This window comes from Heteronotia binoei, chromosome 1 (assembly GCF_032191835.1).
Source record: "Heteronotia binoei isolate CCM8104 ecotype False Entrance Well chromosome 1, APGP_CSIRO_Hbin_v1, whole genome shotgun sequence".
NCBI lineage: Eukaryota > Metazoa > Chordata > Lepidosauria > Squamata > Gekkonidae > Heteronotia > Heteronotia binoei.
In genome coordinates, this window is record NC_083223.1 from 82,963,625 (window position 1) to 82,989,669 (window position 26,045).

Consider the following 26,045-nt stretch of genomic DNA (forward strand, 5'->3'; position numbering starts at 1 on the left):
TTTCCTTTACTTACTGACAAAGCAGCCCTAGTAATGTGTTTTCTTCTTTGCTAAAGAACTCTGGCTGTTCCACCCTATCACAGCATAGCATTTTGGCTGCTGACTCAGCCCAGGGTCCTGAGGGAATGATCAGGAGCCCCCTTTAACTTAAAACTACTTAAATGGCACTCAAGGCTTTTTGAAAATCAAAAATAACAAAATATTTTATTTAACATAAGCAGGGTGGCCAAAGCACTGAGGATAAGATTTCTGAGAACTTTTAAATTCAATACATTTCAATGGTGAATTCTTGAGGTATTAAGAAGAGTACATACATATACACTATATGGGCATAGATTTATAACATTGGTCATTATTTTTGGTACTTAAAATTACATTTTCTATCTCACATTGTCTGTTTCAGTCAGGAAATAAACTTGACTTGACTTGAGGAAAGGGGTCTTAGGCCTCCAGCAGCATAAAAGCAGTTTGCTCATTCATGTCAAGTTATGTTCCTGGCAGATGATGTGCTATAGGCCTAGAAAATGGCTAGAATGGTATGTTCAAGATGGATTCCTTGATACAAAATAGAGTCTCTGCCAATATGGAGATGTGCCAGAGTAAGGATGGGGAAAGATTGTGGACATTACCCCAAAAGGTTTTAGTGACATTTGGTAGGGGAAGTCAAGATGACATTTGTCATCTAGTGTCGAAGTGAAAGGGACTTTTTGGTGTGATGAGTAATGGGTTTCAGAGCCAAAGAGTTGACCCCTCACACGGGATTGGCTAGATTGGGTGGTCCGACCCAATAAAAGGAAGGGGTAGGATAAAAGGAAGGGGTAGCAGACCAGTAATTTGGAACAAGCCTGACTGAGGTCTTGTCTCCCCACCTCATCTGTGAAGACATACATCAGGAAGGTGAGATGCTACCATGCTTTGGAAGAAATGAACTAAGTAAATTTTGCTTAAGCTTTGCTTTGCTAAAGACATTATGGGACATTAGAATGATAGCTATGTATTCATTGTGACTGTTTCATGAAATTCCTGAATTGTGATTGGATTCTGATCTTAGAATTATGTATTAGGAAGTACTTCTGAATAAATGGCTATGTATTTAAGAGCTCTTGGGTCTGTTGTTTCTGTTTCTAAGGGGTATTCCCAGAGGTCCAATTAAAGATTCCCCTCTTGCAAATTTAGACTAAAAGGCTTAACCACAATGGTTAACAACCCTGTCACTCAAGGCTTTCTCATTTCTGTGAAGAATTAACCCTTCACAGTCCCTCACCTGTTTGTATAGCACTTCTAAACTTTCAAAAGTGCAGTCCATCACAACAGGTTATCAGACTAGGACTGGAGAAGCCAAGGTCCAAACCTTCACTTAGCCAGGAAGATCACTGGGTGGTCAGTCACTTCCAAAAGGTCATTTTAAAGCTTAAATTTAGTATGAAAACTCAATTTACAATGCCACCCTGAGGTCCTTGGAGGAAGGTTGGAGTAAAAATGTAACAGAAGTGTTGGAACAAAAATGCCTATAAAACAACCACTCTGTCTATGTGTGATTTTGTGTTCAGTTGTTGGCCTAGTACAACAACATTCAGGTCCTCAACTGTGACAGAAAAGTGTACAAATGTCCCATTTTCAGCCTCTTCCAGCAGCTGGGGGTGGCCTGGGATATATCTTTATCAAATTTTAGCTGTCTGACTCAGAAGTATACTTCACGACCCTCTGATGAGTGCTTAATTTACAGACCTACCAGGATGTCTTGGATTAAGTGTATACCACATTTCAACCATGAAGTATTGCATTCTTAGTCTGCATATGCCTGTTAAAGATAACACTGTGCATTTTATAAAATATCCCCCACTATTCATAGTGGGCAGGACTAGCTTTCAGAACTAAAGAGGTGTGGCTTCATCTCCTGCAATGCTGTGAGCTGTGCATCAGATCCTCTGCAACAAAGGATCAACCATTTCATCTAAAACTGATCCAAATCCTCATTACAAACTCTGAATAAATAGTATGAAACAGCTGTTATCCTGCAAACCTATATTTTTTCTTGTGGCTTTTTTCCAACTGAAGTCTCTAATAGGCATTATGTAAAGACAAAGTAATTTTGGTTATGTTTGCCAACCTGAAATCGAATGACTACGAGTTATTCACAAACAGTAACTCTTTTAAATCTCTATACAAAACCAGAAGATCCACTATGATTAAAAACATGGGGAGTGGGATCAAAATTATATCAATGCCTCCATTAAAAGTTGCAATAGTCTTAGGAAGAGAATGTCAACTGGTGATGGGGAGATCCCAGTGTAATAGGCTGAAGGTTAACACAGACTACTGGGAAGCCCCAGGACAGGAGACCACCCAAGCTATTAGCTAATCTTTGGCCCAAAGATAAGCAGTGCCATGATGTAGGCTGAATAGAGAGCAAGAAGCGTGACAGTTCTCCATGCCCACTGCAGGTCCAATTTGGCCACCTCATCATGGCTACTTCTTGGAACTAGAAGGAAGTGCCTTCCATAGTTTTTCTTTCATGTCTTGCTGCACATTCTAAAAGAGAAGAAAGAAGCACTCTGGAAGGCACTTCCTCCCCATCCACAATGGTAAGCCAGGGCTCGGGGAAGGCAAGCAATCCAGGAATACACACAAAAAAATGCAAGAGAGACTCTAGAGGAATGGGAAAGGATTATTTTTTTTTCCACTGTGCCTTTTCCATCCCATCTATGATGCTTCATTCCCCATTTTCAGTACAAGAAAGATGGCTTCATATGGAGCATGACTCCTGGCATGTCTCTTGATAGGGGAGTGCTGAGCAGAAAACAAGGAAGGCAAGCTGGATGTTAAAGCATCTCCCCCCAGTTTTCTTGTGGTCCCTGTGCAGTTGATGCTGCCCTTACAGGCAACACTTACGACTGCTTCAGTAGTGCGGATGTGAAAGCGATCAGGCTGCAACTTCTGCTCCATGTGCGTCCCTCCTGAAGCTGCACACTCAGTGGGAGAGGACGACCATCCCAGAAAGTAGGAATGTACCATTCTTCAGTCAAGGGTATATGATATGATAGCTGCAGTCCCCTGCTAGAACCTCCAAACTTCAGCGGTACAAAGCAGTTTATTACCAGGTTTACAGGATGCCCCACCAATCATGGCTGGCTCCATCCATCACACTAAGCCACAGGCAGGTATCAACAGATTTCCCAAACCGAACTGGAAATCAAGGGGAATTTATTTCTGTCATCATGCTCATTCCTACATTCTACATCCAAACATCACCGAAAACTTCAAAATTATCTTATATTGACGGTAGCTGAGTCACTTCAGGAAACAGGCTGCCAATCAACACCTATTGTAACTGCCTATGGTGGGCAGGGTTTCTCAGACAGGTGAAATGTGATTCTAGCTCATCTCAGTGGTGAAAGAAAGATACTAGAGGCTCATGATCTTAAAGCCTTTCAAAAGTTCTTTAGCAGATGTGTAGCTGCCACCCTTCCTTATCAAGGGTGGAGTGATCTCAAGCAGCACCACCTGTAACAACAGTGCTCCTTCCCATCACTACTTACTGTCTCCTTCTCAAAATCCCTTCAAATAAGAGTACTTTGTTCTCCATATTTCCCTACACTGAATCCACATGATTCAGCCTGCGGTTGTTTGAAAGGTGGGATATACATTTGATCTTCAGGGCAGCTTCATGTTTAGTGAAGCCCTTCAGCTCACGTTTAGTCCTGCATGCACGCTTTACTGCCTTTGGCAAACTAAATGAGAAACGGGCATGAAAAGCTTCAGAGGCTCTGAGAAAGAGAAGTAAAGTGTCAGAAGCTCTGTGGAGAGGTGCTTACACACCTGTTCCTCATTCAGCCTCCTGAAGCCAACAAAACAAAGTCACAGCAGCAAAACACTTCCTGTTTGAATTGCAACAAAGGAACCATTTCAACTCAAGAAATCAAAATAGGATGTTTGTGAAAGAGGCACACGAACACAAGTCATGAGTGATTGAGAGTCTAATGTAGGCAAGGGCTCTTTATGAATCCCTACACTTATATGATAATACACCAGTGAATCACCTTCAGAGTCAATGAGAACCAAAACATTCAGACCTTGAGTCTCAGAAGATGGCCATCAAGGGCTTAGAGAAGATTTCATATGTAATGTTTTGGGGCAAATGCAGGGAATCTGATTGCTAATCATATACAGAAATAAAGAAATAGCTACAACTCTGGAAGCCAGCCAAAAGTAGATACTTCATTCTCTTTGGTGCACATTTTAGTGGTATGCCAGTGCATGCTATAGAGTTGTACTTTACAGTTATTCAAATTATTCCAGAAAGAAAGCAGGAGATCCACTTGTTTATAGTGCAGTTGTGAAGATATATACTTTGCAACTTTAAGTACCATCATATTTGATTGTTCTGTGATTTTTCCCCTCCCTTTCAGAGTTGGTAGAAAACTGTTTTTGCTGCTGCATTCACTTGCAGCTGATAACTGATGTCATATCCAACGTGTATCTACACATGACAGGAGTACCTGTGGATGGCACTGCAATTTTAGTGCCTAACTGAAGAGATTTTTAAAAGCTGCAAGGGCCCAATCCACAATGCAGCAGGATCAGGCACTCTTGTTCCTCCTCCCTCCATCTTTTCAAGTGCTGAACAGCTGCAGCAGGTTGGGAAGTTAAAAAGGCATGGGGAGGGGAACACCTAGTCTTGATGTACTAAAGACCCAATCAGGATTTAACCCTCATGGCTTTTTAAACTCTCCTCTGCTAGGCATTAAAATGGCAGCAGCATCCCCAAGTTCAACCTGGGGACACAGACACATCTAATTGTGCCCTGAGTTTCAAAAGAAAGAACAATGCTTCTCATTGCTTCTGAGTGCCTCAGAAATCCAACACAAGTTCAGCCATAAGATCCTCCCCTTCTCTCCAGGTTCCAAGGCTCTTATCTCAAACATTGCCCCAAGCTTTGGAGGCAGCTGGAAACAGCAAGACCTCAGCAGCCTAGTGCGACTGATTTCCAAGTATCTCTTACACTGCTGTATGACAAGCATTTTCCCACTATTTCACATAATAATAATCATCATCATCATCATCATCATCATCATCATCATCATCATCATCATCATCATCATCATCTTTTATTTATACCCCGCCCTCCCCGCCTAGGCAGGCTCATGGTGTATCCTGGTTTTACAGATATAAATGGAACCAGTATCTCAGTTCTTATGACTTAAGTGATTGCTATTCTGGATCACTAATATATAGTCTAAAAAGGTCCATAATTACAAAACACATGTGCATTATTGGGGGATAGTGAAAAATTAATTCCTATCCAAATTTTCTGAGAACCATAGTGTGTGATACAAATTACTGAATGGTCATAAGATCGTACTGTGAGAACCAGCACATCTATTCCTTCCTGGGATAAACAGGTTTCCTACCTGTAACTGATGATCTTCGAGTGGTCATCTGTGCAGTCACACTTGTGGGATTAGGCGCCTGCGCCGATCTCGATCGGTAAACTTCAAAGCTGTGGATTTCCGCGGGCCGACCCAGCGCGCATGCCCAGGCGCCCCACCGCGCATGCCCACAGGGACGGCCGCGGACATCCCGCCAGTTCCTTCTGGCCGCCGCGTCAGCCCCATGGCGGGACCGGCTGCAGCGGGGAAGGTGGGCGGGTAGTGTGACTGCACAGATGACCACTCGAAGATCATCAGTTACAGGTAGGAAACCTGTTTATCTTCTTCGTGGTCTCTGTGCATCACACTTGTGGGAGATTAGCAAGCTCAAGCCTACCTGGTGGAGGGGCAGCCGGTCCGTCACTCTGAAACAGACTGCAACACTGCACGGCCCACCGAGGAAGCTTGTCTGCGTCGCAGGTCCAGGGCGTAGTGTGTCACGAAGGTGTGCGCCGAGGACCACGTGGCTGCCCTACAGATATCCTGCAGGGGAACTCCCTTCATGAAGGCCTCAGAGGTAGCAACCGCTCTAGTCGAGTGGGCACGGAGCGGACCTGGAAGAGGCTGCTTCCGGAGAAGGTAACACAAGCGAATTGTCCCTGTAATCCACTTGGACAGACGCTGGGAGGAAATGCGTTGCCCCAGAGAGGGCTCCGCATATGACACGAACAACCTAACATCTTTCCTGGAAGGGCCCGTACGATGCAGGTAAAAGGAAAGTGCCCTCTTAACATCAAGGGCGTGCAACGCCCGCTCATAGTCATTTGCTGGAGAGGGAAAGTAAACTGGTAGATGAATCTCGGAATTGAGATGGAATGCGGACACCACCTTTGGGAGGAAGGTGACATCTGGACGCAACGTGGCTCCTTCAGCAGAGAACACCAGGTAGGGGGAGTCGCACCTGAGTGCTGCCAGTTCCCCAACCCGCCTCGCCGAAGTGATTGCCACGAGGAAGGCCGTCTTCCACGCCAGGAGGTGGGACGAACACGTCGCCATTGGCTCGAAGGGTTTCCCTGTCAGAGTCTTGAGAACCAGGGGAAGGTCCCAGGCAGGCGCAGGGGCCCTAACCGTGGGGTACAGTCTTGCCATGCCTTTCAGAAAACGTTTAGTGTCTGGGTGTGCAAAGGGTGAATGGCCGTCTATCGGCCCATGCTCTGCAGAGATCGCGGCTAGGTAGACCCTTACCGAGGAGGGTGCCAGGCCACCGTCCAACAACGAGACTAGAAAGTCCAGAATCACTGATAGGTCTGCCCTATCAGGCACCGCAGAACGGTCTGCAGCAAAGTTGACGAACCTAGCCCATTTGGCTGCATAAGACCGTCTTGTGGAAGACTTTCTGCAGTTCATGATGACGAACTGGGCCCTGTCTGAGAATCTGGGTCCAGGCGCCAAGCCGTTAGGCGCAGATGAGGAATATCGTGATGCAGGACCTGCCCTCGGTGAGAGAGCAGGAGATCCCGCACTTGAGGGAAACGATGGTACATCCCCCCCGACAGACGGAGAACCACCGGGAACCAGGACTGCCGGGGCCACCACGGAGTCACCAGAATCCCCCTCGGGCGTTCCTTCAGGATCTTCTGAACGACCTTGGTGAGGAGCGGTATAGGCGGAAACAAGTAGATTACATGATGCCTCCATGGCACTAGGAGCCCGTCCCCCAGCGCTAAGGGATCCGCGCCCCCCCTGCAGCAGAACAGGTCGCATTTTGCATTTTGCCTGGTAGCAAAAACGTCCAGCTCCGGAGTCCCCCAACGGCGGAAGACAGGGCGTAGGAACTCCCAACTGAGCTCCCACTCGTGCAGTAGAGCCCCGCCCCGACTCAGAAAGTCCGCCTGTGAGTTCATATCTCCCGGGAGGTGGGTTGCCCGTAGAAACACTCCCCGAGAGATGCACAGCTCCCAGACCTGGAGAGCCAGCTGACAAAGCCTCTTGGACACTGTGCCCCCCTGCCGATTGATGTAAGCCATGGCAGTGGTATTGTCCGTCATCACTGCTACTGCCCTGCCCTCCAGGAGCGGCAGGAAGGAGCGAAGGGCATGAAATATGGCTAGCAACTCGAGGAAGTTTATGTGCTGACTGGCGTGATGGCGTGGCCATCGGTCCCCCACACACATCCCCCCCATGTGGGCACCCCAACCCCACAGGGAGGCATCCGTGGTGAGCGTATGAGTCGGCTCTGGCTTGTGAAAGGGAGCCCCTTCCAACAGGTGACTCTTCGAGCCCCACCAGGACAGGGACGACAGGATCTCCGCTGGAACCGTGAGCAACATGGAAGGGTGGTCCACGTTGCACCTGAAGCTCCGCAGAAACCAGAGCTGTAGGGGCCTCATCCGAAGCCTCGCAAATGTGAGGACAGAGGTCGTCGCCGCCATAAGTCCCAAAAGCCGTTGGAGTATCCGGGCCGGAACGGTCGGATTCAGTCGGAGGGAGGACACCAGCTTGACTATGGCGTCCGCCCTGTCTGAGGGGAGGAACGCCCTGCATACTCGTGTGTCCAGGATCGCCCCGATGAATTGTACTTCCCGAGAAGGCGTCAGATGAGACTTCTTTAGATTTATTTGGAGCCCCAACTCGTTCACCAGGGTCAAGGTGATGGAAATGTGACACAGCAACTGCTCCCTCGACACCGCCACCAGGAGCCAGTCGTCGATGTATGGAAAAAGTGTCACGCCTTGAAGCCGAAGATGAGCGGCAATGACCACCATGGTCTTGGTGAAAACCCTTGGGGCTGTACAAAGGCCGAAAGGTAGGGCTCTGTACTGGAAATGGTCGTCTCCGACCGTGAAGCGCAGATACTTCCGATGCCGAGGGTGAATGGAGATGTGGAAGTAAGCGTCCTTCAGATCGAGAGTCGCCATCCAGTCTCCTTCGCTCAGGAGGGGGAGGATATAAGGCAGGGATGTCATTCGGAACTTGTCGCACCTTATGAAGGCATTCAGGGCCCGCAAGTCCATGATCGGTCGGAGGCCCCCATCCCGCTTGGGGATCGCAAAGTATCGGGAGTAGAACCCCTGACCTTTCTGGCCCTTGGGAACCTTCTGGATGGCATGCTTTTGACAGAGCGACTTGACTTCCTCGCAGAGGGTCAGAGAAGGAGCTGTAGAGACAAACCTCGGGGTATAAGGGCGGTGGCAAAATTCTATACAGTACCCCCGTTTGATTATTGACAATACCCACCGGTCCGAGGTGACACGGGACCAGGCAGGGAAGAAATTGGCAAGGCGGATAGAGTCCAGGTCCTGTGGGCCGGCCACAACTGGAGGAAAGTCAAAGGCCCTGCTTGCCTTGCTTGGCGGCCTTCTGGCGGGCAGGTTGGGCGGAGGATGGGGAGTACTTATGTTTCGACTGGAAAGAAGGCCGAGTGAAAGGGGCTGATTTTGAACGCCACTGTCTGTCGGGTGACTTGGAATACGGCTTCTTTTGCCAAGTTTTAGGCCACTGACGCTTGGACGGAGGGCGCTGCCCGGACACCCCCAGGTTTCTGGATGTTTTGATACTTTTATCCAGCTCCTGGAGGACCGAGTCCGTCGTGGAGCTAAACAGACCTGCTCCATCGAAGGGGAGATCCTCGACGTATGCCTGTGTATCGGGTTGAAGAGCCGTGGATCTCAGCCACGCATGTCTGCGCAGGGTGATAGCCGATGTGAGGGCTTTTGCGCACGTGTCCCCTGAGTGTCTGGCAGAGTTTAGCTGTTGCTTTGCCAGCGCCATACCCTCTTTCTGTAACTTTCGCAATGCATTGCGGCTCTGCTCAGGAAGGGAGCCCATTATGGTGGAGACTTGGTCCCAGAGGGCATATTGGTAACGGCCATAGCATGCAGCGTAGTTTGCTATTTTAACCCCTAGGGAACCGGCGGAGTACAATCTTCTCCCCATAGCGTCCAGTTTCCTGCCTTCTTTATCTGGCGGGGTGGAGTGGGTCTTTCGCGCCTTGGAGGACGACGATACTACCACCGAGTTGGGTCTAGGGTGGACATAGAGGAATTCCGCTGACGCTTCCTGGATCCTGTACATATGATCCAGCCTGCGAGAGGAGACAGGTGTAGAGGAGGGTTTGTCCCAAGAGGCCTTGGCCGTCTGCAACATGACGTTTGTGAGTGGTAAGGCAATCGCCGTCGAAGTGTCCTGCTGCACTATATCGAAAACCGTGTCAGTCACTGTAGGTTGAGGCTGAACGGTGGTGAGGGAGAGGGTCTGGGCCATTCTCCTTATAAGATCTCCGTAGGATTTGAGGTCCTCAGACGGAGATATCGGCTGTTCCTCCGAAGTCTTCGGAGGCGGTGAGGCTTCACCGTCAGAGGTCCCCGATGAGTCATCCACTGACCTGGAAGATGGCTCGGGGGAGTCGGAGGGTTCGGAACGATGCCGGGAAGGGAGCTCCTGAGGTATCGGTGTCGACTCCTTGGCTGGTGGAGAACGCTTGGGTTCCTTCTGGACTGGCCTGTCGAGTTCGGGGGGCTTCGACGCTGATGCCGACGGCTCATTACGTTGCGTTCTATGAGACATCCTAGAGCGATATGAAGTCTCAGAGGCTTGGTCCCAGTCTCTCTGTGGTTGTTGAAGCCACGGAAATGGGTGCTGCATGGAGTAAGCCCCATACAGGTACTGCCACTGTCTCTGGTCCCAGGGGACCTTGGTGAGTAGACGATGTGGTGAAGGGTCGTCATCTCTGCGACGCGGAGATCGGCTGCTGGACGATCGGTCCCGATGAGGAGATCGGTGCCGAGCAGGAGAGCGATCCCGACGGGGAGATCGGTGTCGAACCGGGGAGCCGTCCCGACGGGGAGATCGCTGTCGAGCAGGAGAACCCCGAGGCTGAGAGACCGATCCTTCGGCTGGACTGTGCCGGGTACCGATGCGTTGTGCCGATTCGATCTCCGACTCTGAATCGGAGATGATAAGTTGAGTCGACATCGACGCCAGCTGAGAGCCCGGGCGCTTGACCGGTGACGCGAAGAGCTTCAGCGGCGGAACAATCGGCGCGGTCGGATCGACCGGGGATGCTGGAGAGGACTGAGAGTCCGATCGCTTTAACTTCTTAAGCTTCTTTTTCTCCGAGGGCATCCCTTTGTCCTCCTTGGGCCTTTTTATCGGCACCGAGGACTCTGAAGCGGCTACCGAACCGGATCGCTTCCGGGGTTGGTCGGTAACGACGGGCCGCTCGGTATCGACTGGGGTCGATGACGACTGATCCGTCTGGCCGGGCCCGGATTCAGTCTGGTCCGCTCGCGGGGAGAGCGCTCGCTCCATCAGGGCAGCTGCAAGACGGGCCGCTCTGTTCCTGCGCGTCTGCTTCGAGAATTTTGCACAATGGGGGCAGGAATCAGGCTTGTGTCGCTCCCCCAAGCACAGTAAACAGAGCGAATGGCCGTCTGGTGGGGCAATCTTGCTCCCACACTCGGAGCAGCGACGAAAAAATCCCCACCTCCTTTCCATACGAGGGAGGAAAGCGGGAAACGAAGAGAGAGAGGGGGGGGCGTCCCAACCCCGAAGGGCGGGAAGCAAAAGGAAGCCCGCTCTCTCGACAAAAATAAGGAAACAAACCTACACTATCTAAACTATCTAACTACGAAACTAACTATATACAGCTAACTATGCAAATCCGAAAAGGAGAAAGTTCACCGACCGTGGCGGAGAGATCAACCGATCAGCGCGGCGGTCAGAAGAGAACTGGCGGGATGTCCGCGGCCGTCCCTGTGGGCATGCGCGGTGGGGCGCCTGGGCATGCGCGCTGGGTCGGCCCGCGGAAATCCACAGCTTTGAAGTTTACCGATCGAGATCGGCGCAGGCGCCTAATCCCACAAGTGTGATGCACAGAGACCACGAAGAAGATTTAAGCATGCTTGAAAAAAGATCTAGTACTAGTAAATTTATCCTGTAAAACAGGGCTCCCCAACCCCCAGGCCATGGACTGGTACCAGGCCATGGCCTGTTAGCTACTGGGCCGTGAGTTGTATAATTATTTCATTATATATTACCATGTAGTAATAATAATAATAATAAGAAGACGACATTGGATTTATATCCTGCCCTCCACTCTGATTTTCAGAGTCTCAGAGTGGCTCACAATCTGCTTTACCTTCCTCCCCCACAACAGATACCCAGTGAGATGGGTGGGGCTGAGAGAGCTCTCCCCAGAAGCTGCCCTTTCAAGGACAACTCTGTGAGAGCTATGGCCAACCCAAGGCCATTCCAGCAGCTGCAAGTGGAGGAGTGGGGAATCAAGCCCAGTTCTCCCAGATAAGAGTCCGCACACGTAACCACCACACCAAACTAATAGAAATAAAGTGCACCATTGTATCATCCCAAAACCATCGCAACCCACCCCCCAGTCGATGGAAAAACTGTCTTCCACAAAACTGGTCCCTGGTGCCAAAAAAGTTGGGAACCACTGCTGTAAAAGACCTAGAAGATTAAATTGAAGGTCCATATTTCTAGATGCCAACACAAGCCTTCATATCTCTAAACCTTTCTAATAACAGGGTAATTAATGAGAATGTACCCACAAATTCCATTCTAGAAAGCAGTTCTCACAGAATAAAACAGCAAACTTTAGTTACACAGATCTGAGCTGCAGCAAGGATATAGAAACACACTATGAAAACCAGGAGACAATCACTTTTTCCTTAGCATATAATATATGCAGTTGCAAAAAGAGGAGTATACACAGGACGAAGGCAGGCATTAGCATGGGATAAGCACCAAAACAGGAAATGCATACATGAAAGAAAATACAGGCAAAGAATTTTAGCATGATAATCTGTGGTTTATTTGTTTTAAAGCCCCTGCTTTTCATTTAAAGTAAAGCCATAATTAACAAAATGTTTTCCAGTTTAAACTACAAGCATCTTTATAAAAAACAAGACCAATGTGGTTCAACATGGCAAGAAGTGCAAAGTAATGCACACTGGACCCAAATATCCTAACAAATATATGTTGATGGGTTCTGAACTGGTGAGAACTGACCAGGAAAGAGATCTTGATGTTGTGGTAGCTAAGTCACTGAACATTGACTCAGTGTGCAACTACAATTTTAAGGCAAATGTTATGCTAGGGATTATTAGGAAGGGAATAAAAACGAATCAGCCAATACTATAATGTCCCTGTATAAATGTATGGTGTGGAGTCACTTTGAATACATAGGAATGTGCATTTGGGAATATTCAAACTGAAAATATACCCAAAAAATACCATATTGGTATTTTTCAGGTACATTTCAGCTTCCTAAATCTATTTGGGATTTTTCAGGAGAACCTAAAATAATCCTTCCCCCCCTCCCAATTCCAGATATATTTGGGGATTACTTGCAAAACTGGGCTGCCCAGCAGAGCCTATGAAGAGAGTTCCAACCACCAGATCAACTCCTGGGCATGCTCTGCTGGGCAGTCTGGACTAAACTGGGCTGCCCCAGAATATCCCCAGCAGAGCCTGCAAGGAGAGTTCTCCCCACATGATCAGCTTCTTGGTGAGCTCTTTTGGGCAGTCTGGTTTAAAAGGACAGCCCAAAAGAGGTCCAGCTGTGCTACCTCTAGCAGTTTTTAGTGGTTTTGCCACTGCTTTCCCCTCCCTCAGTGTTTTTCAGTTCAAGTCTATTGGATCCAAAGTATTCAGGGTTTCCAAAAATTCTTCATCCAAATACTTTACTGGTATTGGGATCCAGTTTTTTTTTTCCCTGGATCCCATACTGGTATTGGGCTCAAAAAAAATTTTGGGTCCCATAGACGCGAATTTAAAATAGAGAACAAAATTGCACACTTCTAGGAATACCGTATATAGTTCTGGTCACCACACCTCAAAAAAGATTATAACATTGGAAAAAAATGCAGAAAAGGACAACTAAAATTATTAAAGGGATAGAACACTTTCCCTATGAAGAAAGGTTAAAGACAACTGCGGGTTGACATGTTAGAGGTTTACAAAAGTATGTATGGGATAAAAAAGGTAGAGATATGGGATATAGAAGATACAGGACAAAGGTATGGATAAAAGATAAAGGTATGGGATAAAGAAGGTAGAGGAAGAAGTACTTTTCTCCATTTCTCACAATACAAGAACTCGTGGGCACTCAATGAAATTAATGAGCAGTAAGTTTAGAACAGATAAAAAGAAGTACTTCTTCACCCCAAGAGCAATTAACACAGAGAATTCACTGCTGCAAGAAGTGCTGGCATCTACAGGCATACACAGTATCAAGAGGGGATAAGATAAACGTATGCAGCAGAGGTAGCCACAAAGTATAGATGGAACACTATGTCTGGGGCAGTGATATTCTGTATTCTTGGTACTTGGGGAGAAACAGGGCAGGGGGGGATTCTGGAGTTCTGGCCCCGTTGGTGGATCTCCTGATGACACCTGGGTTTTAGTTACTTTGTCACACAGTGTTGAACTGGCTGGGCCATTGGTCTGATCCAACATGGCTTCCCTTATGTTCTTAAGACAAATTGTATGATAAGGTATGTACTTTATAATGATCAAGCTGAAATCTTCACACCAAAACTTAAACAGCATTTTTTTAAAGTTCTAATTATTTCACCTGTAAAGCAGCAAGAGAAAAATCACAGTAATAAAGCAATTGTTGCTTTCGGAGGCAGAGGGGGAAAGAGAAAACTTCATCTCACCGTGTTCCATCTGCTTTCCAGCTTACTTTGTATGGCTTCTGTTCTAAAAGTTTAATATTCTGCTCATCCATAGAAACAGGTTGAGCTCCAGGAAATCCAGTTCTAAAAAGGAAAAGGGGGAAAGGCTTTATTCACTTCTGGGTCCCAGTAAACTCAGATCAGCCTTCTTTGACCTCATTCTTAGAAATCAGCTTCTCTGCAAAGTGGAAATTTCCCAAAAAAAGGACATAGTGTTTATGGGCCAAAGGAAATTTTTGTAACCCTCTTAATGTATCAATTAGTTTCTGCCTGAATTACATGCAGTTTTTAAATTGCTAATGGCTTCTACCATGAAAGAAAAATAAAATTGTTTACACTGTAAACTTGCTAGCAATGTATTTGTTTACATTACATCAGGAACTACAAAATTGAAAATGTTGATCTAATGATCATTCCGAGACCACAATTTTTTAATAAGGCAAATCCCGATGGAGAAATTCACCAACAATTGTCTTAATAAACCTATATTTTTCCTCTAAGGTTCAAGGAAATGTTCTCTTTTCTTTTAACAGGCAAAAAGTTATCCAGAATTTCAGACACATAGTCACTTTGGGACTACTTTTTGGTATCCAGAACTGAAATAGCACTAACTGAGAACCTTCCAAGAAGTTGTCTGTGGTACCGGGAAACCAACTTCCCCAACACAAGGCTACGGGCATCTGAAAGGCCTTTGTAGGCCTTCAAACTAAGTTCAGAAAAAATTAATGAAATTGCAGAACTGAGTCAATAAATGCTCTAGAATGGGAGTACTCCTATGGTGCCCAGGGGCACCACAGTGCCCTCTGAGTTGTCCTGGTGCCTGCCAGGTGTTTTTAGAAACTGAATGGGGCCATGTGGAGATCTTGCTCAGCAGAAATTTTGACTGGCCATTGGAAATCCTATGTGCTGTATAGATGAAAATAACAGCACCTGAATATTGACAGCTGCTACCACAGTGTTAATTTTAATATCTCACACTTATCTTTCCCAGTGTATTTTCTTAAATTATTCCTCTTGTCCCTTCTTGCAATAGGGCTTCCTCTATGTTTGGGGCTCCACCTCATATGGTGGCCATTTTATGGCAGGCTTCACATCTTGTGATTTAGTGGTTGTACACCTAACCCTGTATCAGAATTCCAAAGGTGCCCACAGGTTCAAAAATGTTGGGGACCGCTGCTCTAGAACCTTATTATAGATCCCAGTTATTAATAGTGAAAGGCTTAACATAGATTAGGGTACAACCTACCCCATCCTCCAGCTCCACTGAGCAGAGTTCCTCAATTCCTCAGTCCTAAACTAAGTTACACCACTCTAAGCCTGTTGACTTCACTGGACTTTGAAGGATATAACTCTAATTAGGATTTCATTGTACATGTATTCATATACCAAATGATTTGTTATTTGTGTGCTAAAATTGTTTTCTGTTTTAGGAAGAAAATGAAGGATTTTTGTATCACTTGTTCTCACAATTTTTTTTTTTAAAGTAGCAATTTCAAGTTGGTTTCTATATCAGTGATCACAAACTTGGGACCTGCTCAACAATTTTTAAAGGCCCTCCAAATGGGGTGGCACATAATTAGTATTATTATGCAAGGGCTTTTTTGTTTATCTGTGGTGGCAGATATCATGAAAATTATGCATGGACCTTTTTTAAGCTCATCAGCTATTGGTAGTGTTAGTGTATTTTATGTGCAGCCCAAGACAATTCTTTGTCTTCCAATGTGGCCCAGGGAAGCCAAAAGACTGGACACCCCTGCTTTAAAACATGGTGCTAGAGAACTGCTAATTTGCCCTTAGCCTCTGGCTTACAGGGCCCCACAAAGTTCCACATTGTCCCAATTGCTTTAATAACATTTACATTAAGCTTCTGGGAGAGGCCTTCTGGAGACGTGGACTGAGTTGTCACAATATGTGGTAGACACTCCACCCTATCTCATGCTTCCAACAGTTTCCAGGGAGGTAGCAGAAAATGTAAACTGCCTGGAGACAGTTCTGGAATGGAAGCGAGCTAACAAGCTAAATTTAATCCTGGCAAAACAGAAGTGCTACTGGTGAGGAAGAAGGTTTGACCCAGAAATTGGGGTGTATTCTGTTCTGGATGTTGTACTCCCTCTAAAGAAGCAGGTTTGTATCTTGGGGATGCTGCTGAATCTGAGCCTCCTATTTGATAACATCTAGTTTAGGTTACTACAATGTGCTCTGCATGGGGTGCCCTTGAAGATTATCTGTACAGTTCATACAACATCCTGCAGCCAGAACGCTGACCAGAGACAGTGACCGATTTTGCACTCAACTTACCCCACTGTCACATTCTTCTTCTCTGCGCAGCATCCGTCGGATTTCCCACTATCTGTGCCTGAGTTACAGGAAGTGTCGCAGCTTTCGCGCAGCAAACGGAAACCGGTTGGTTTCCGTTTGCTGTGTGAAAGCCGCGACGCTTCCTGTAACTCCAGCGCAGATAGTGGGAAATTCGACGGACGCTGTGCAGAGAAGAGGAACGTGACAGCGGGATAAGCTGAGTGTGAAATTGGTCAGTCATTGCAACCTTACCTTTCCACTTTACACTAGCACCCAATTAGCTTCTGGGGCTAATTCAAGGTGTTGGCATTGACCTTTAAAGCCCTATATGGTTTGGGTCCAGTATAACTCAAAGACCACCTATTCCCCTATAAACCTGTCATCTTCAGAAGCTCTGCTTCAGGTACTTCCACCATCTGAGGACACAGGTGGCAACCCAAGAAAGGACCTTCTAAGTTATGGCATTGAACCATGAAGCTCTCTCCCCAAGGGAGATTTGTCTGCCTCCTTCTATCACTGTTTTCAGCCAGTGGGTGAAAACTTTTTTGTTGTTCAGCATTCCGTCACTAGCTTTTATCAGCCCTCCTCCCTGTATGTTTGTATCTGTTTAAGAACATGTGTGTATTTACCTTATTCATATTACTAAGAGTAAGGCCTGTTGTGAAGAAAAACACAATGGGCTCTAGAAAGAGGCTCTGGCTGAGGGCCTGCCATCCTTGCTGTCTTCCCACCCATCCAAGTGATGGCACTGACTCCCACCCCCCACCTCATGGGGAGCTGATCTCTGCCATCTAGAGAGCAGTTGCAAATCAGACTGATCTCCAGTGGTTCCCCAGTTGTGAGGAAAAACCCCCTTACAGACATCGTAATTACCAGCTTGGTTGCCAGAGCACCTGGAGAAGTGACTCGCACACGTCTGGCCAAAGAGTGTGAGCACACCTATCCTGGGGCAAAAGCGATTTATGCAGTACAAGCAGCCATAACGCTACAAAGGCACTCAAGACCGGTACAAGAGTGCCCACCAGGAGAATGGAAGACTTCCCGTCGTTCCGTATGACTTCTATCCAAGCCATGGAACAGAGGAAACTGCGCCGCCAGGAGCTATCCAGGCGAATGGTTTTGAAGCACTGACCATGGAATACACCGTGGAGGGCAAACACCAACACGCAGCATCTTCTTACCAGGCTTGACTCCATTCCAGCAAAGCAGACGGCTCACGTACATACCAGATGTCACATGTGCCTGCAAGCAACCTGCCCACCCCAAGGGTGGCTAATTGTCCAACTGCCACTTTCTTTGTCTAGCAGAACTCAAGACAAAGACTGGTGCCCAGGAAAAGACAGAAGAAGAGGAAGACCATCTTCAGCCAGAGACAAGTTCCTTTGTACAAACTGGGTGTTACCTAGGCCATGATTTGACTCTCTATGGTCACCCTTTAGATAAGTCTAATAGTCTTAAGTATCTCCCCACCCAGTAATCTCCTCTATTCTTCTCATCAACTGTCGTTTTGGAGCCTCCCCCTGGTCCATTTCAACCTGAAAGTTCACTCAGGTATCCAGGATCCTAGCCAGTCCATTGGTCAAGAGCAAGCACCCAATTAGGTGCCACCAATGAACTTTCTATTGGTTGTCGCAGTAGTCCAGCCCTTATGGTCACTGCGAAACCCTCCCCTTTTGGGGAGGTCATGCATCAGCTGACCACCTTCCTCCTCCCTCGTACTTCCCATCCCCTAAGGGCTCAAGAGAGTCCTTATAATCTGTGGACTAGCTACCCACAGGTGTGCTTTTATCAGTATCCCAATCCCGCCTGCATAGATCCATCCCCGATTCCTGATCAGTTTTGGGTCCCCTCTCGTCGCCATTGGAGCCTTCCTTGAAGAAGAAGAAGAAGAAGAAGAAGAAGAAGAAGAAGAAGAAGAAGAAGAAGAAGAAGAAGAAGAAGAAGAAGAAGAAGAAGAAGAAGAAGAAGAAGAAGAAGAAGAAGAAGAAGAAGAAGAAGAAGAAGAAGAAGAAGAAGAAGAAGAAGAAGAAGAAGAAGAAGAAGAAGAAGAAGAAGAAGAAGAAGAAGAAGAAGAAGAAGAAGAAGAAGAAGAAGAAGAAGAAGAAGAAGAAGAAGAAGAAGAAGAAGAAGAAGAAGAAGAAGAAGAAGAAGAAGAAATAATTGGATTTATATCCCGCCCTCCACTCCGAAGAGTCTCAGAGCGGCTCACAATCTCCTTTACCTTCCTCCCCCACAACAGACACCCTGTGAGGTGGGCAGGGCTGGAGAGGGCTCTCACAGCAGCTGCCCTTTCAAGACTACGATGCCTTTGAAGGCTACGATCGGTAAATATCACCCTGTTCGTCTACCCATGTGTTCCCCTATCTATCTATTTTTCTTAGGACTGTGTGTATGATCTTATGAGTATTTTATCTTGTATGGAAGCCTATATTTTTCTTAATAAATTTTAATTATTTTACCTAATTAGAGTCCCTAATATTCTGGACGTGGAATTCTGTATACACAGGTAAAAGATCCTGACTAAGCCAGGTGCCCACCTGACAATTCCCCAACCTCGTTTTGAGGGCATTTTGGCTTACACAGTAGGAAATGGCATTGCACCTATCTGAGGTCTTATCCCTCCTCAAATCCCACCCTCTTCACGCTCCATCCCTTAAATCTCCAGGAATTTTCTAACCTGGAGTTGGCAACCCTGTCTCCTTCCCTTTATCTGCCCCTCTGACTTCTGCTTTCCATCACCTTCCCCCTCCCTGCATCCTCTACATAGGAAAAAGACAGACTTTCTACACATTGTGTGTGTGGGGGGGAATCAAAGCAGTTTACATCATTCTCCTCTCCCCCCTTTGATCTGAAAAACAACCCCCTGAGGCAGGATAGGCTGAAAGTCTGTGACTGGTCTGAAATCACCAGTCAACTTCCACAGCCCTCACCTGGAGATTGGCAACAGTGGTTTCCAGAAGAAAAGGCCTCTCTCTCAGAGGCCTGTAATGATGAATTAAAAATTTCCCACCAACATGGAGAAGTATCACTAAAGGCCTCTGGATGAATGTCCCCCCAGCTTTCCTGTCTTCCCACCCACCCAAGTGAAGGTATTCACTCCCCCCCCCCCCCAGAGAACTGATCTCTGGAAAAGCTTGTTTATCTGCTGCTGTGGAACCGGTCCCTCCTTGCTGTGAATGAACATTCCTTTTGTGTCAGCTAAAGAGAAGGAACTGCTACTGTTTTGTCTCATACACATGTCTCTCATAGTTTACTGTTTGCTTCATGGCAGCGTTGTTTGCAGGGGAGGGGGAGAATGCCTGACCTGGACTTCCTATAACAGGCCCTGAGGAGAGGCAGAAGTGATCAGTAAGCCCACAGGGGACCCTGTCAGCAGAGAGCTGTCTTCCTCAAAGGTCAGTGGCCTTCTGGTGGGGTTCTTGCCAGATGGGGCCGATGGTGGGTGAGGAAGAGCAGAATCAGCCAATGGTACTCTAGAGACAGAGTGCAAGTCAATCTTGCATAGGCCACATCCCACCAATGAAAATCCTCAGATCTGCCACTACGTTAGGGCTTTTATTTATTACTAATGATGATAACATCCACTGCCTTGGGGATCCTGAGTTTGGTAGAAAAGGCAGTGCAGAAACATTTCAATCAAATACCATCAATCTCTCTAACAGCAAACTCAATGGTCAAGTGCCTGGCAGCAAGGCCACAAAAAAGTCAAGATTTTGCACATAGATATATAAATAGAAATAGCTCATAAATTTCAAAAACTGTAAATATGGGTGGAGGGGAAGAATTTCCACATCACTTACTTTCCCTTCTCCTCTGAAAATTCCATGCAAGGAACCTGTGTAACATCTCATCCACATAAGCCAGCAATGTTGATAATTCACTTGTTAGCTTTTCTACTATATATAAAGAAACATGGCAACATTTCTAGAATGTAGCAAACTACATTTTCTTTTAGAAAGTCCATACCCTTTCCATCCAGTAAACTGCTGGCATTTGCGCTGTATTTCTCCAAGCTTTGGCTGAGACGTCACTTGAGTTACACGTTTAACTGAGATTCCTTCCAAAAACACTGCACCCTAAAAATAAATGTACAGATATAGCATTAGAATTCAGTGTGCAACAGTATGGGAATCTACAAATATGTGGATTTCAATAAGGACAGTTTACACCTAAAATTATACAGAGTTAATTTAATTTCTAATTTGTATAAAAATTTACCCTTGTAGCAATATAACTGTATTTTTAACAAGGGTCTTTTTTACAAAATCATCACGTCAAATCTGAACTATCCTATATTTTAACATGCAGCTGATCTTCAATTCAGCACTACTCCAGTCAACTTAATCAAGTAAACAGTTTTAAATACATATAGGCCTGTGTGCATAGTTTCCCAACACTGAAAAACCCTTATAGATATGTGTCAATGAACTGAAAGGTAGGGAATGGCCAGGTAAAGGAGCATAATGGACCAATAAGCCAAGTTAAAGTGGCAAGGAGGCTACCCTACAAAAAAGGATTCTATACATTCAATCTGAATAAACTAGTATGTACAACACTTTGATCTCAAATTGCCTTTGTTCAGGTTGTAATGTAAAAGATATCTACATAAAATATTGACTATTTCAGAATGTATGTGCCCACTGAAAATAGCTCATTATACATGATAGAATTAAGAGTTTTCAGAATTAGTATCCTACAAAAGAGACTCTTTAACGCAGGGATACCCAACACAGTGCCCATGGGCACCATGGTGCCTGCTGACATATTTCCTGGTGCCCTCTAAATGTTTTTACAGAGTGGGTAGACCCAGGTAGGGCTTTTGCCCAGTAGCGCTTCCAACTGGCCATTGGAGAATTGAGTGTCTGTGCACTTGTTTAAAAACATTGCTTTGGTAGCAGCTGCAACTACACCACGAAGACTGTCACTGTGTGACTGAAGGTGAGCTGCAGCAGCCATTTGGTGGCTGGCTCCACCCTCTGTGACAGTCATTTTTATGGCAGCAATTCTGTTGCTGCACCCACCACACTATGTCAGAATTTCAGGTATGTCCACAGGCTCAAACAGGTTGGGGACCCCTGCTTTAATGTCTACTGCAGCTTAGCATTAAGTCTATAACAATAAACCAAATAAAATATAATTAAAATGAGATTTTAGGCAACTTGTTTCACCATTAGTGATGGAAGATTTCAAATGATACAATGATACATGCCGACGTCCGGGTTCTGTCATCTTGCCTTCAGAGGTATCCGCAGATCATTCTCCTGCGGTGCCTCTGATTCTGGCTGTTGGAGGGGTGTCACGGAAGTGATGCCCCCTAGAAAGACCCTGGAGGGGTTTTTTTGTTCGGCATGGGACTTTTGCAGGGAGCCAGGGGTTCAGCGGCGGCTGCCCCTGTGCCTCCTGCATGTCCTGAGGCTCCGCAGCCATGAAAGTTGGTGTACCAGCAGAAAAAGATGAACGCCCGACTGCTCTCTTTCTTTCGCTTTTCTCAGTACACTTTTGATGTAGCGTCTTTCTACTCCTAATGTAGCAATCCTATTTGACAAGTGACTTTTCAATACCGCTGGCTAGTGGGTCGTTTTGCATAACGAGAGGCTAGCTCAAAGGAAGAGAAGTGAGGCCTCGAAAAGTCTGCAAGCAATCTTAAGTATTGTTAACTATTTAAATTGGATTGAATACAAATACTAAAATCTACCCGGATTATTATTATTGAACGTATGCAAAAGAGAATATCATTAGGCTGCAGTATGATCTGAACATGAAGGAGATAATTTTAGAGAGATCTGTCTCTGTTGCCTGTCTGTATTTGAAATGATAACGTTTGAAATCTCAGCTGGAGCTGTTGTGGAATGTGGATTTAACAGGATCCTGAAGCTACTTTTCAACTTGGATTAAGAGACTGAGTTTGTTCTCAGAGAAAATGGCACTGCCTGGCGAAATGTCTTATAAAAAAGATTTTTTTATACAATATCACTTCTCTGAGACAGGATCTTGGCTTATCAATGCAGTTGATTAAACAGCAAATGGGTATTCTTATACTGAAAGCTAGCAAAATTGAAAATCTATAAGAGTTGAGTGCTAAAGAGATTCTGCCGACGTCTGTGGAAATGGAACGGGAAAGTGTTATGCTCCGAAACCAACAAAAGAAAACCAAGATTGATCCCTATGTCACAGCAGTAAAACAAGAACGGAAATTAAGACTCAGTGAAGTCATGCGGAGAGGGGAAAATGGCGTCGAATTCTTCTTCTTATTGTCGACGGGGCAGGCTACACTAAGAAGAGAAAAGGTACATCCTGACCAGCAAATTTAGATGTGGAAAGCTTTCAGGAAGAAGGATTTTGAACTTTTCTCATTCTTGTGGATGGCTGGATATGGAACTTTCACTAAGAAGCAACATGCGATTTTAAAAGGCAAAGTGTGCTGTTTGGGTCACATTTAAATCTAAAAGTGTTTAAATTTTGGGAAGAAGGATTCTTTCTTTTTTTTGGCGGTAAACAAATATGATTTTTCTTTCTTTTTTGGCGGTAAACAAATATGCAATTATTAATTATAAATAGATATGTGATTTTAAAAGAACATGGGAGATCCTAAAGAAGAAAGTTGTTAAAATTTTAATTATATATATAGTAAATTTAGATTAATGCTAAAGAGTGCAGACAACACATTTTTTCTTTTTTTATAGCAGATTTGTTCTTAGTATGTTTAATTGGTGAAAATGCTCATATTGATGTAAGATTTGGATCAATTGCTGAAAAGGTAGATAGTACAATTGCTTTGTAATCTGGTAGATTTGTTTCTAACATGCCTCTTTGGAGAAACTGTTCAGATAGACAAAATATTAAGTTGTATTTTTTTATATAATTTGTTAAAGATAAAGATATTATTTCTATGTGATTATTTTAATAAGGATTTTGTTAAACCAACAATTTAATTTGTGCTTATAACAGGGTTAACCTAAATCAGGCAAAATTGGTGCTGAGATGGCTTTGAAATTTTTCTTTCTTAACTTTATATACTTATTTGTGTTCAAGAATAATTGTTTAGATTCATATTGCTAGTATTAGTTTATTAAAAAATTTCTGTAATGAAAGAAAGGATGGTAAAATATATGGAGATCTTTATCCTTGCAGGTAGAATGATCTGGGTAGTCTATTTGGAGGTAGAATTATAATTGATGTATTTGTACTTTTTTCTGTTTCTGCTTTTCCCATTCTGTAAATGTCCCTGTTCCTCTTTTATGTATCTTTTGCACGGCTTTATCTTTTTGTAGTTAAAACCAATAAAAATTATAAAAATTAACAATGACACATGCCAATATATTGGCATATTACCATAAAAGTAAATCATTACTGCATTGAGTGAAAATAACCTTGGCTTGGATCCATTAGAATTCCTGCTCATGGAGTATGCCTTACCCTAATCACTGCAGCCCAAAATATCCTCTAAAATGCTGCTCTTGGGAGGCAGGGATAGCACTCTGAGGAACATTTGGGGCTGCAGGAGGGGGAGGAAATGAGAAAATCATGCCCCCCACCAAAGACGTTCCAGTAGATACAACCCTGTATTTCAATCCAAGAACCTAAATCAACATCTTATTTAGATGCAGTAATATTCCAGCTCATCAACTGCTAAACAGCATCAAACTACTACAACATTTTTGGTTGTTTTATTTTATTTGTCCCATTTATCTTGTGCACTTTCTCCATGAAGCTCAGAGTAGCATATATATAATTTTCTCTTTCACAATGACCATGAGGTATTTAAACTTAAGAAAGACTTACTCAAGGCCACACCATGATCTTCATGGGTGCACAAATCCAGGTATCCCTGCTCCTAACTCAACACTAATCACTAAATCACATTAGGTCTATTGAATTGTTTTCACATAGAGGCAAAACTTTTAGCAATCTACCCATAATGCACTTTAATCTGAAGTTTTTACCTTGGAGACAGTGGAAGTATGATTGGCTTTATGATAATTAACCCAGTCCTAATTTCTCATCCTGCTCCAACCAGCTAACACTGAGCAGTAAATATACACGCACCTCACAAAAACCTGCAGAGTTCCCATTTATTTTCCTGTATACATCCCTTACATACATCACAGTATATCCATCTTGGAAAAGCATCCTGATTCTGTATTCACTATCTAAAATTGATTTTCTTTCTCAAACTGCTCAGGAACCACATCATGTTTCAAGTGACCTTTTTGAGATTATGAATGTGTACCATTTATTTTGCCAAACCTACCTTCTGAAACTCTTTACAGGCACAGCGTTTCAGAAAGAAAGAAGCCCTTTCACTCAAAGTTACATGTAGGTTTTACACAAAAACTTCACTGTTTTGCTAAAAATCAGCATCACTGTGCATAAGCAAGATTCAGCCATGGACATGAGATTTTCACAACTGGCTAACATTTATTTTCACAATGATGAACACTAAACTGCACAAAAAGAGAGTTCTGAAGTCTAATTTATTTGCTGTCAATTAGCACTGTGGGACAGTTTTAGTTAGAAAGGCCTGTTGCCTAGGTGCCCACCCTTCAGCCAGGGGGTGGCCCTTCCCTGTGAGTAGACACCTTGATACCCAGAGAGACCCATAGCCTCCACAGCACTGCCCTCAGAAAAGCCAGGCTTGGCGTTAATGATGGGTCTGCCAGGCACTATTGCTGGACCTGAGAGAGATACAAGTTCCAGAGACACGCTAGTTGCAACATTCCTCTATGCCCCACCCCCCTTCTTCTCTCTCTTCTGGGAAACAATGGATAAGCAGTTGCAGTAATCTAAAGGTCCCAGTTTCTAATGGGCTGAAAGGCTACCTATTGTCAGAAAAGGTGTTCAGACAAAAGATCCTACTTCTAGCACATCTTCCATTATATGAATGGATTTTTTTTTTACATCCTATCACACCATGATACTAATGGTATTTCCTCCCTCTAGTCATCACTCTTGGGTGGACACACATATTCTAATGTTTGTCTGCATTAACATAACCAGTTCACCTTCTGCCATACTACAGAACTTCCAGTACATTCTTCCTCCAAGTAATCATTTTAAATATATCTTCTAAAATTTGCATTTCTTCAAGTCAGGTTATCAAGGAACCATTACCTACAAAGCTCCACCCACTACCACCTTAAAGAATTTGCCATCACACCTATTAAGATACATCCTTCTTTTTGTCTAACACATGGGAGAACACAGACTTTGTTTTTGTCAGGATCTCCTGAAAACCGCCAGGTTGTTTTTTTTGGTCACAATAGTCCATCAAAATTAACATGCCTTCAAGATACATTTTTCGGTATAAATATATCCCATTTTTGCCATGATCTGCTGACTACTCACAAAACAGCACCCCTGACTCACATCAGGTCTTCTCCGTGTAAAGCACTGGTCATTCTACATGCAGCCCTCTTTTCGTCCTTCTTCAGACTGAACCATTCTTCAAGATCTGGTATAGTATTACCCCATCTCTCCTACCCCTATCTCACCCACTCCTCTCTTTGCTTCTATATCTTGTGTAAAAGCCACCCACTGATGTGTATGGGTTTAGATTTTATTATTCTCTTTTATAAATAAAATCCATTTTATTTTATTCATTGGCCTGGTCATTGGTTCTAATAAGAGGGTCTATTTGGGACTATCTCCATAAAAGATCCTGCTTTGCCCCATCTCTTGCTAT

At 44.9% G+C, this 26,045-nt stretch overlaps 1 protein-coding gene across 3 annotated transcripts in view; it reads right to left on the reverse strand.

Moving 5' to 3' along the window:
• Positions 1-26,045, reverse strand: part of RNGTT (RNA guanylyltransferase and 5'-phosphatase) — a 232,083-nt gene that overhangs the window by 162,658 nt on the left and 43,380 nt on the right. For all 3 annotated transcript variants that reach the window (XR_009555318.1, XM_060236951.1, XM_060236959.1), the window contains exons 7-8: positions 20,330-20,439; positions 14,048-14,149 (exon numbers count right to left, since the gene is read on the reverse strand). Coding sequence is in view for 2 of the 3 variants with exons in the window: in XM_060236951.1 (XP_060092934.1) it covers positions 14,048-14,149; positions 20,330-20,439 (212 nt within the window). In the remaining variant the exon portion in view is untranslated. The remainder of the gene's footprint in view (positions 1-14,047; positions 14,150-20,329; positions 20,440-26,045) is intronic.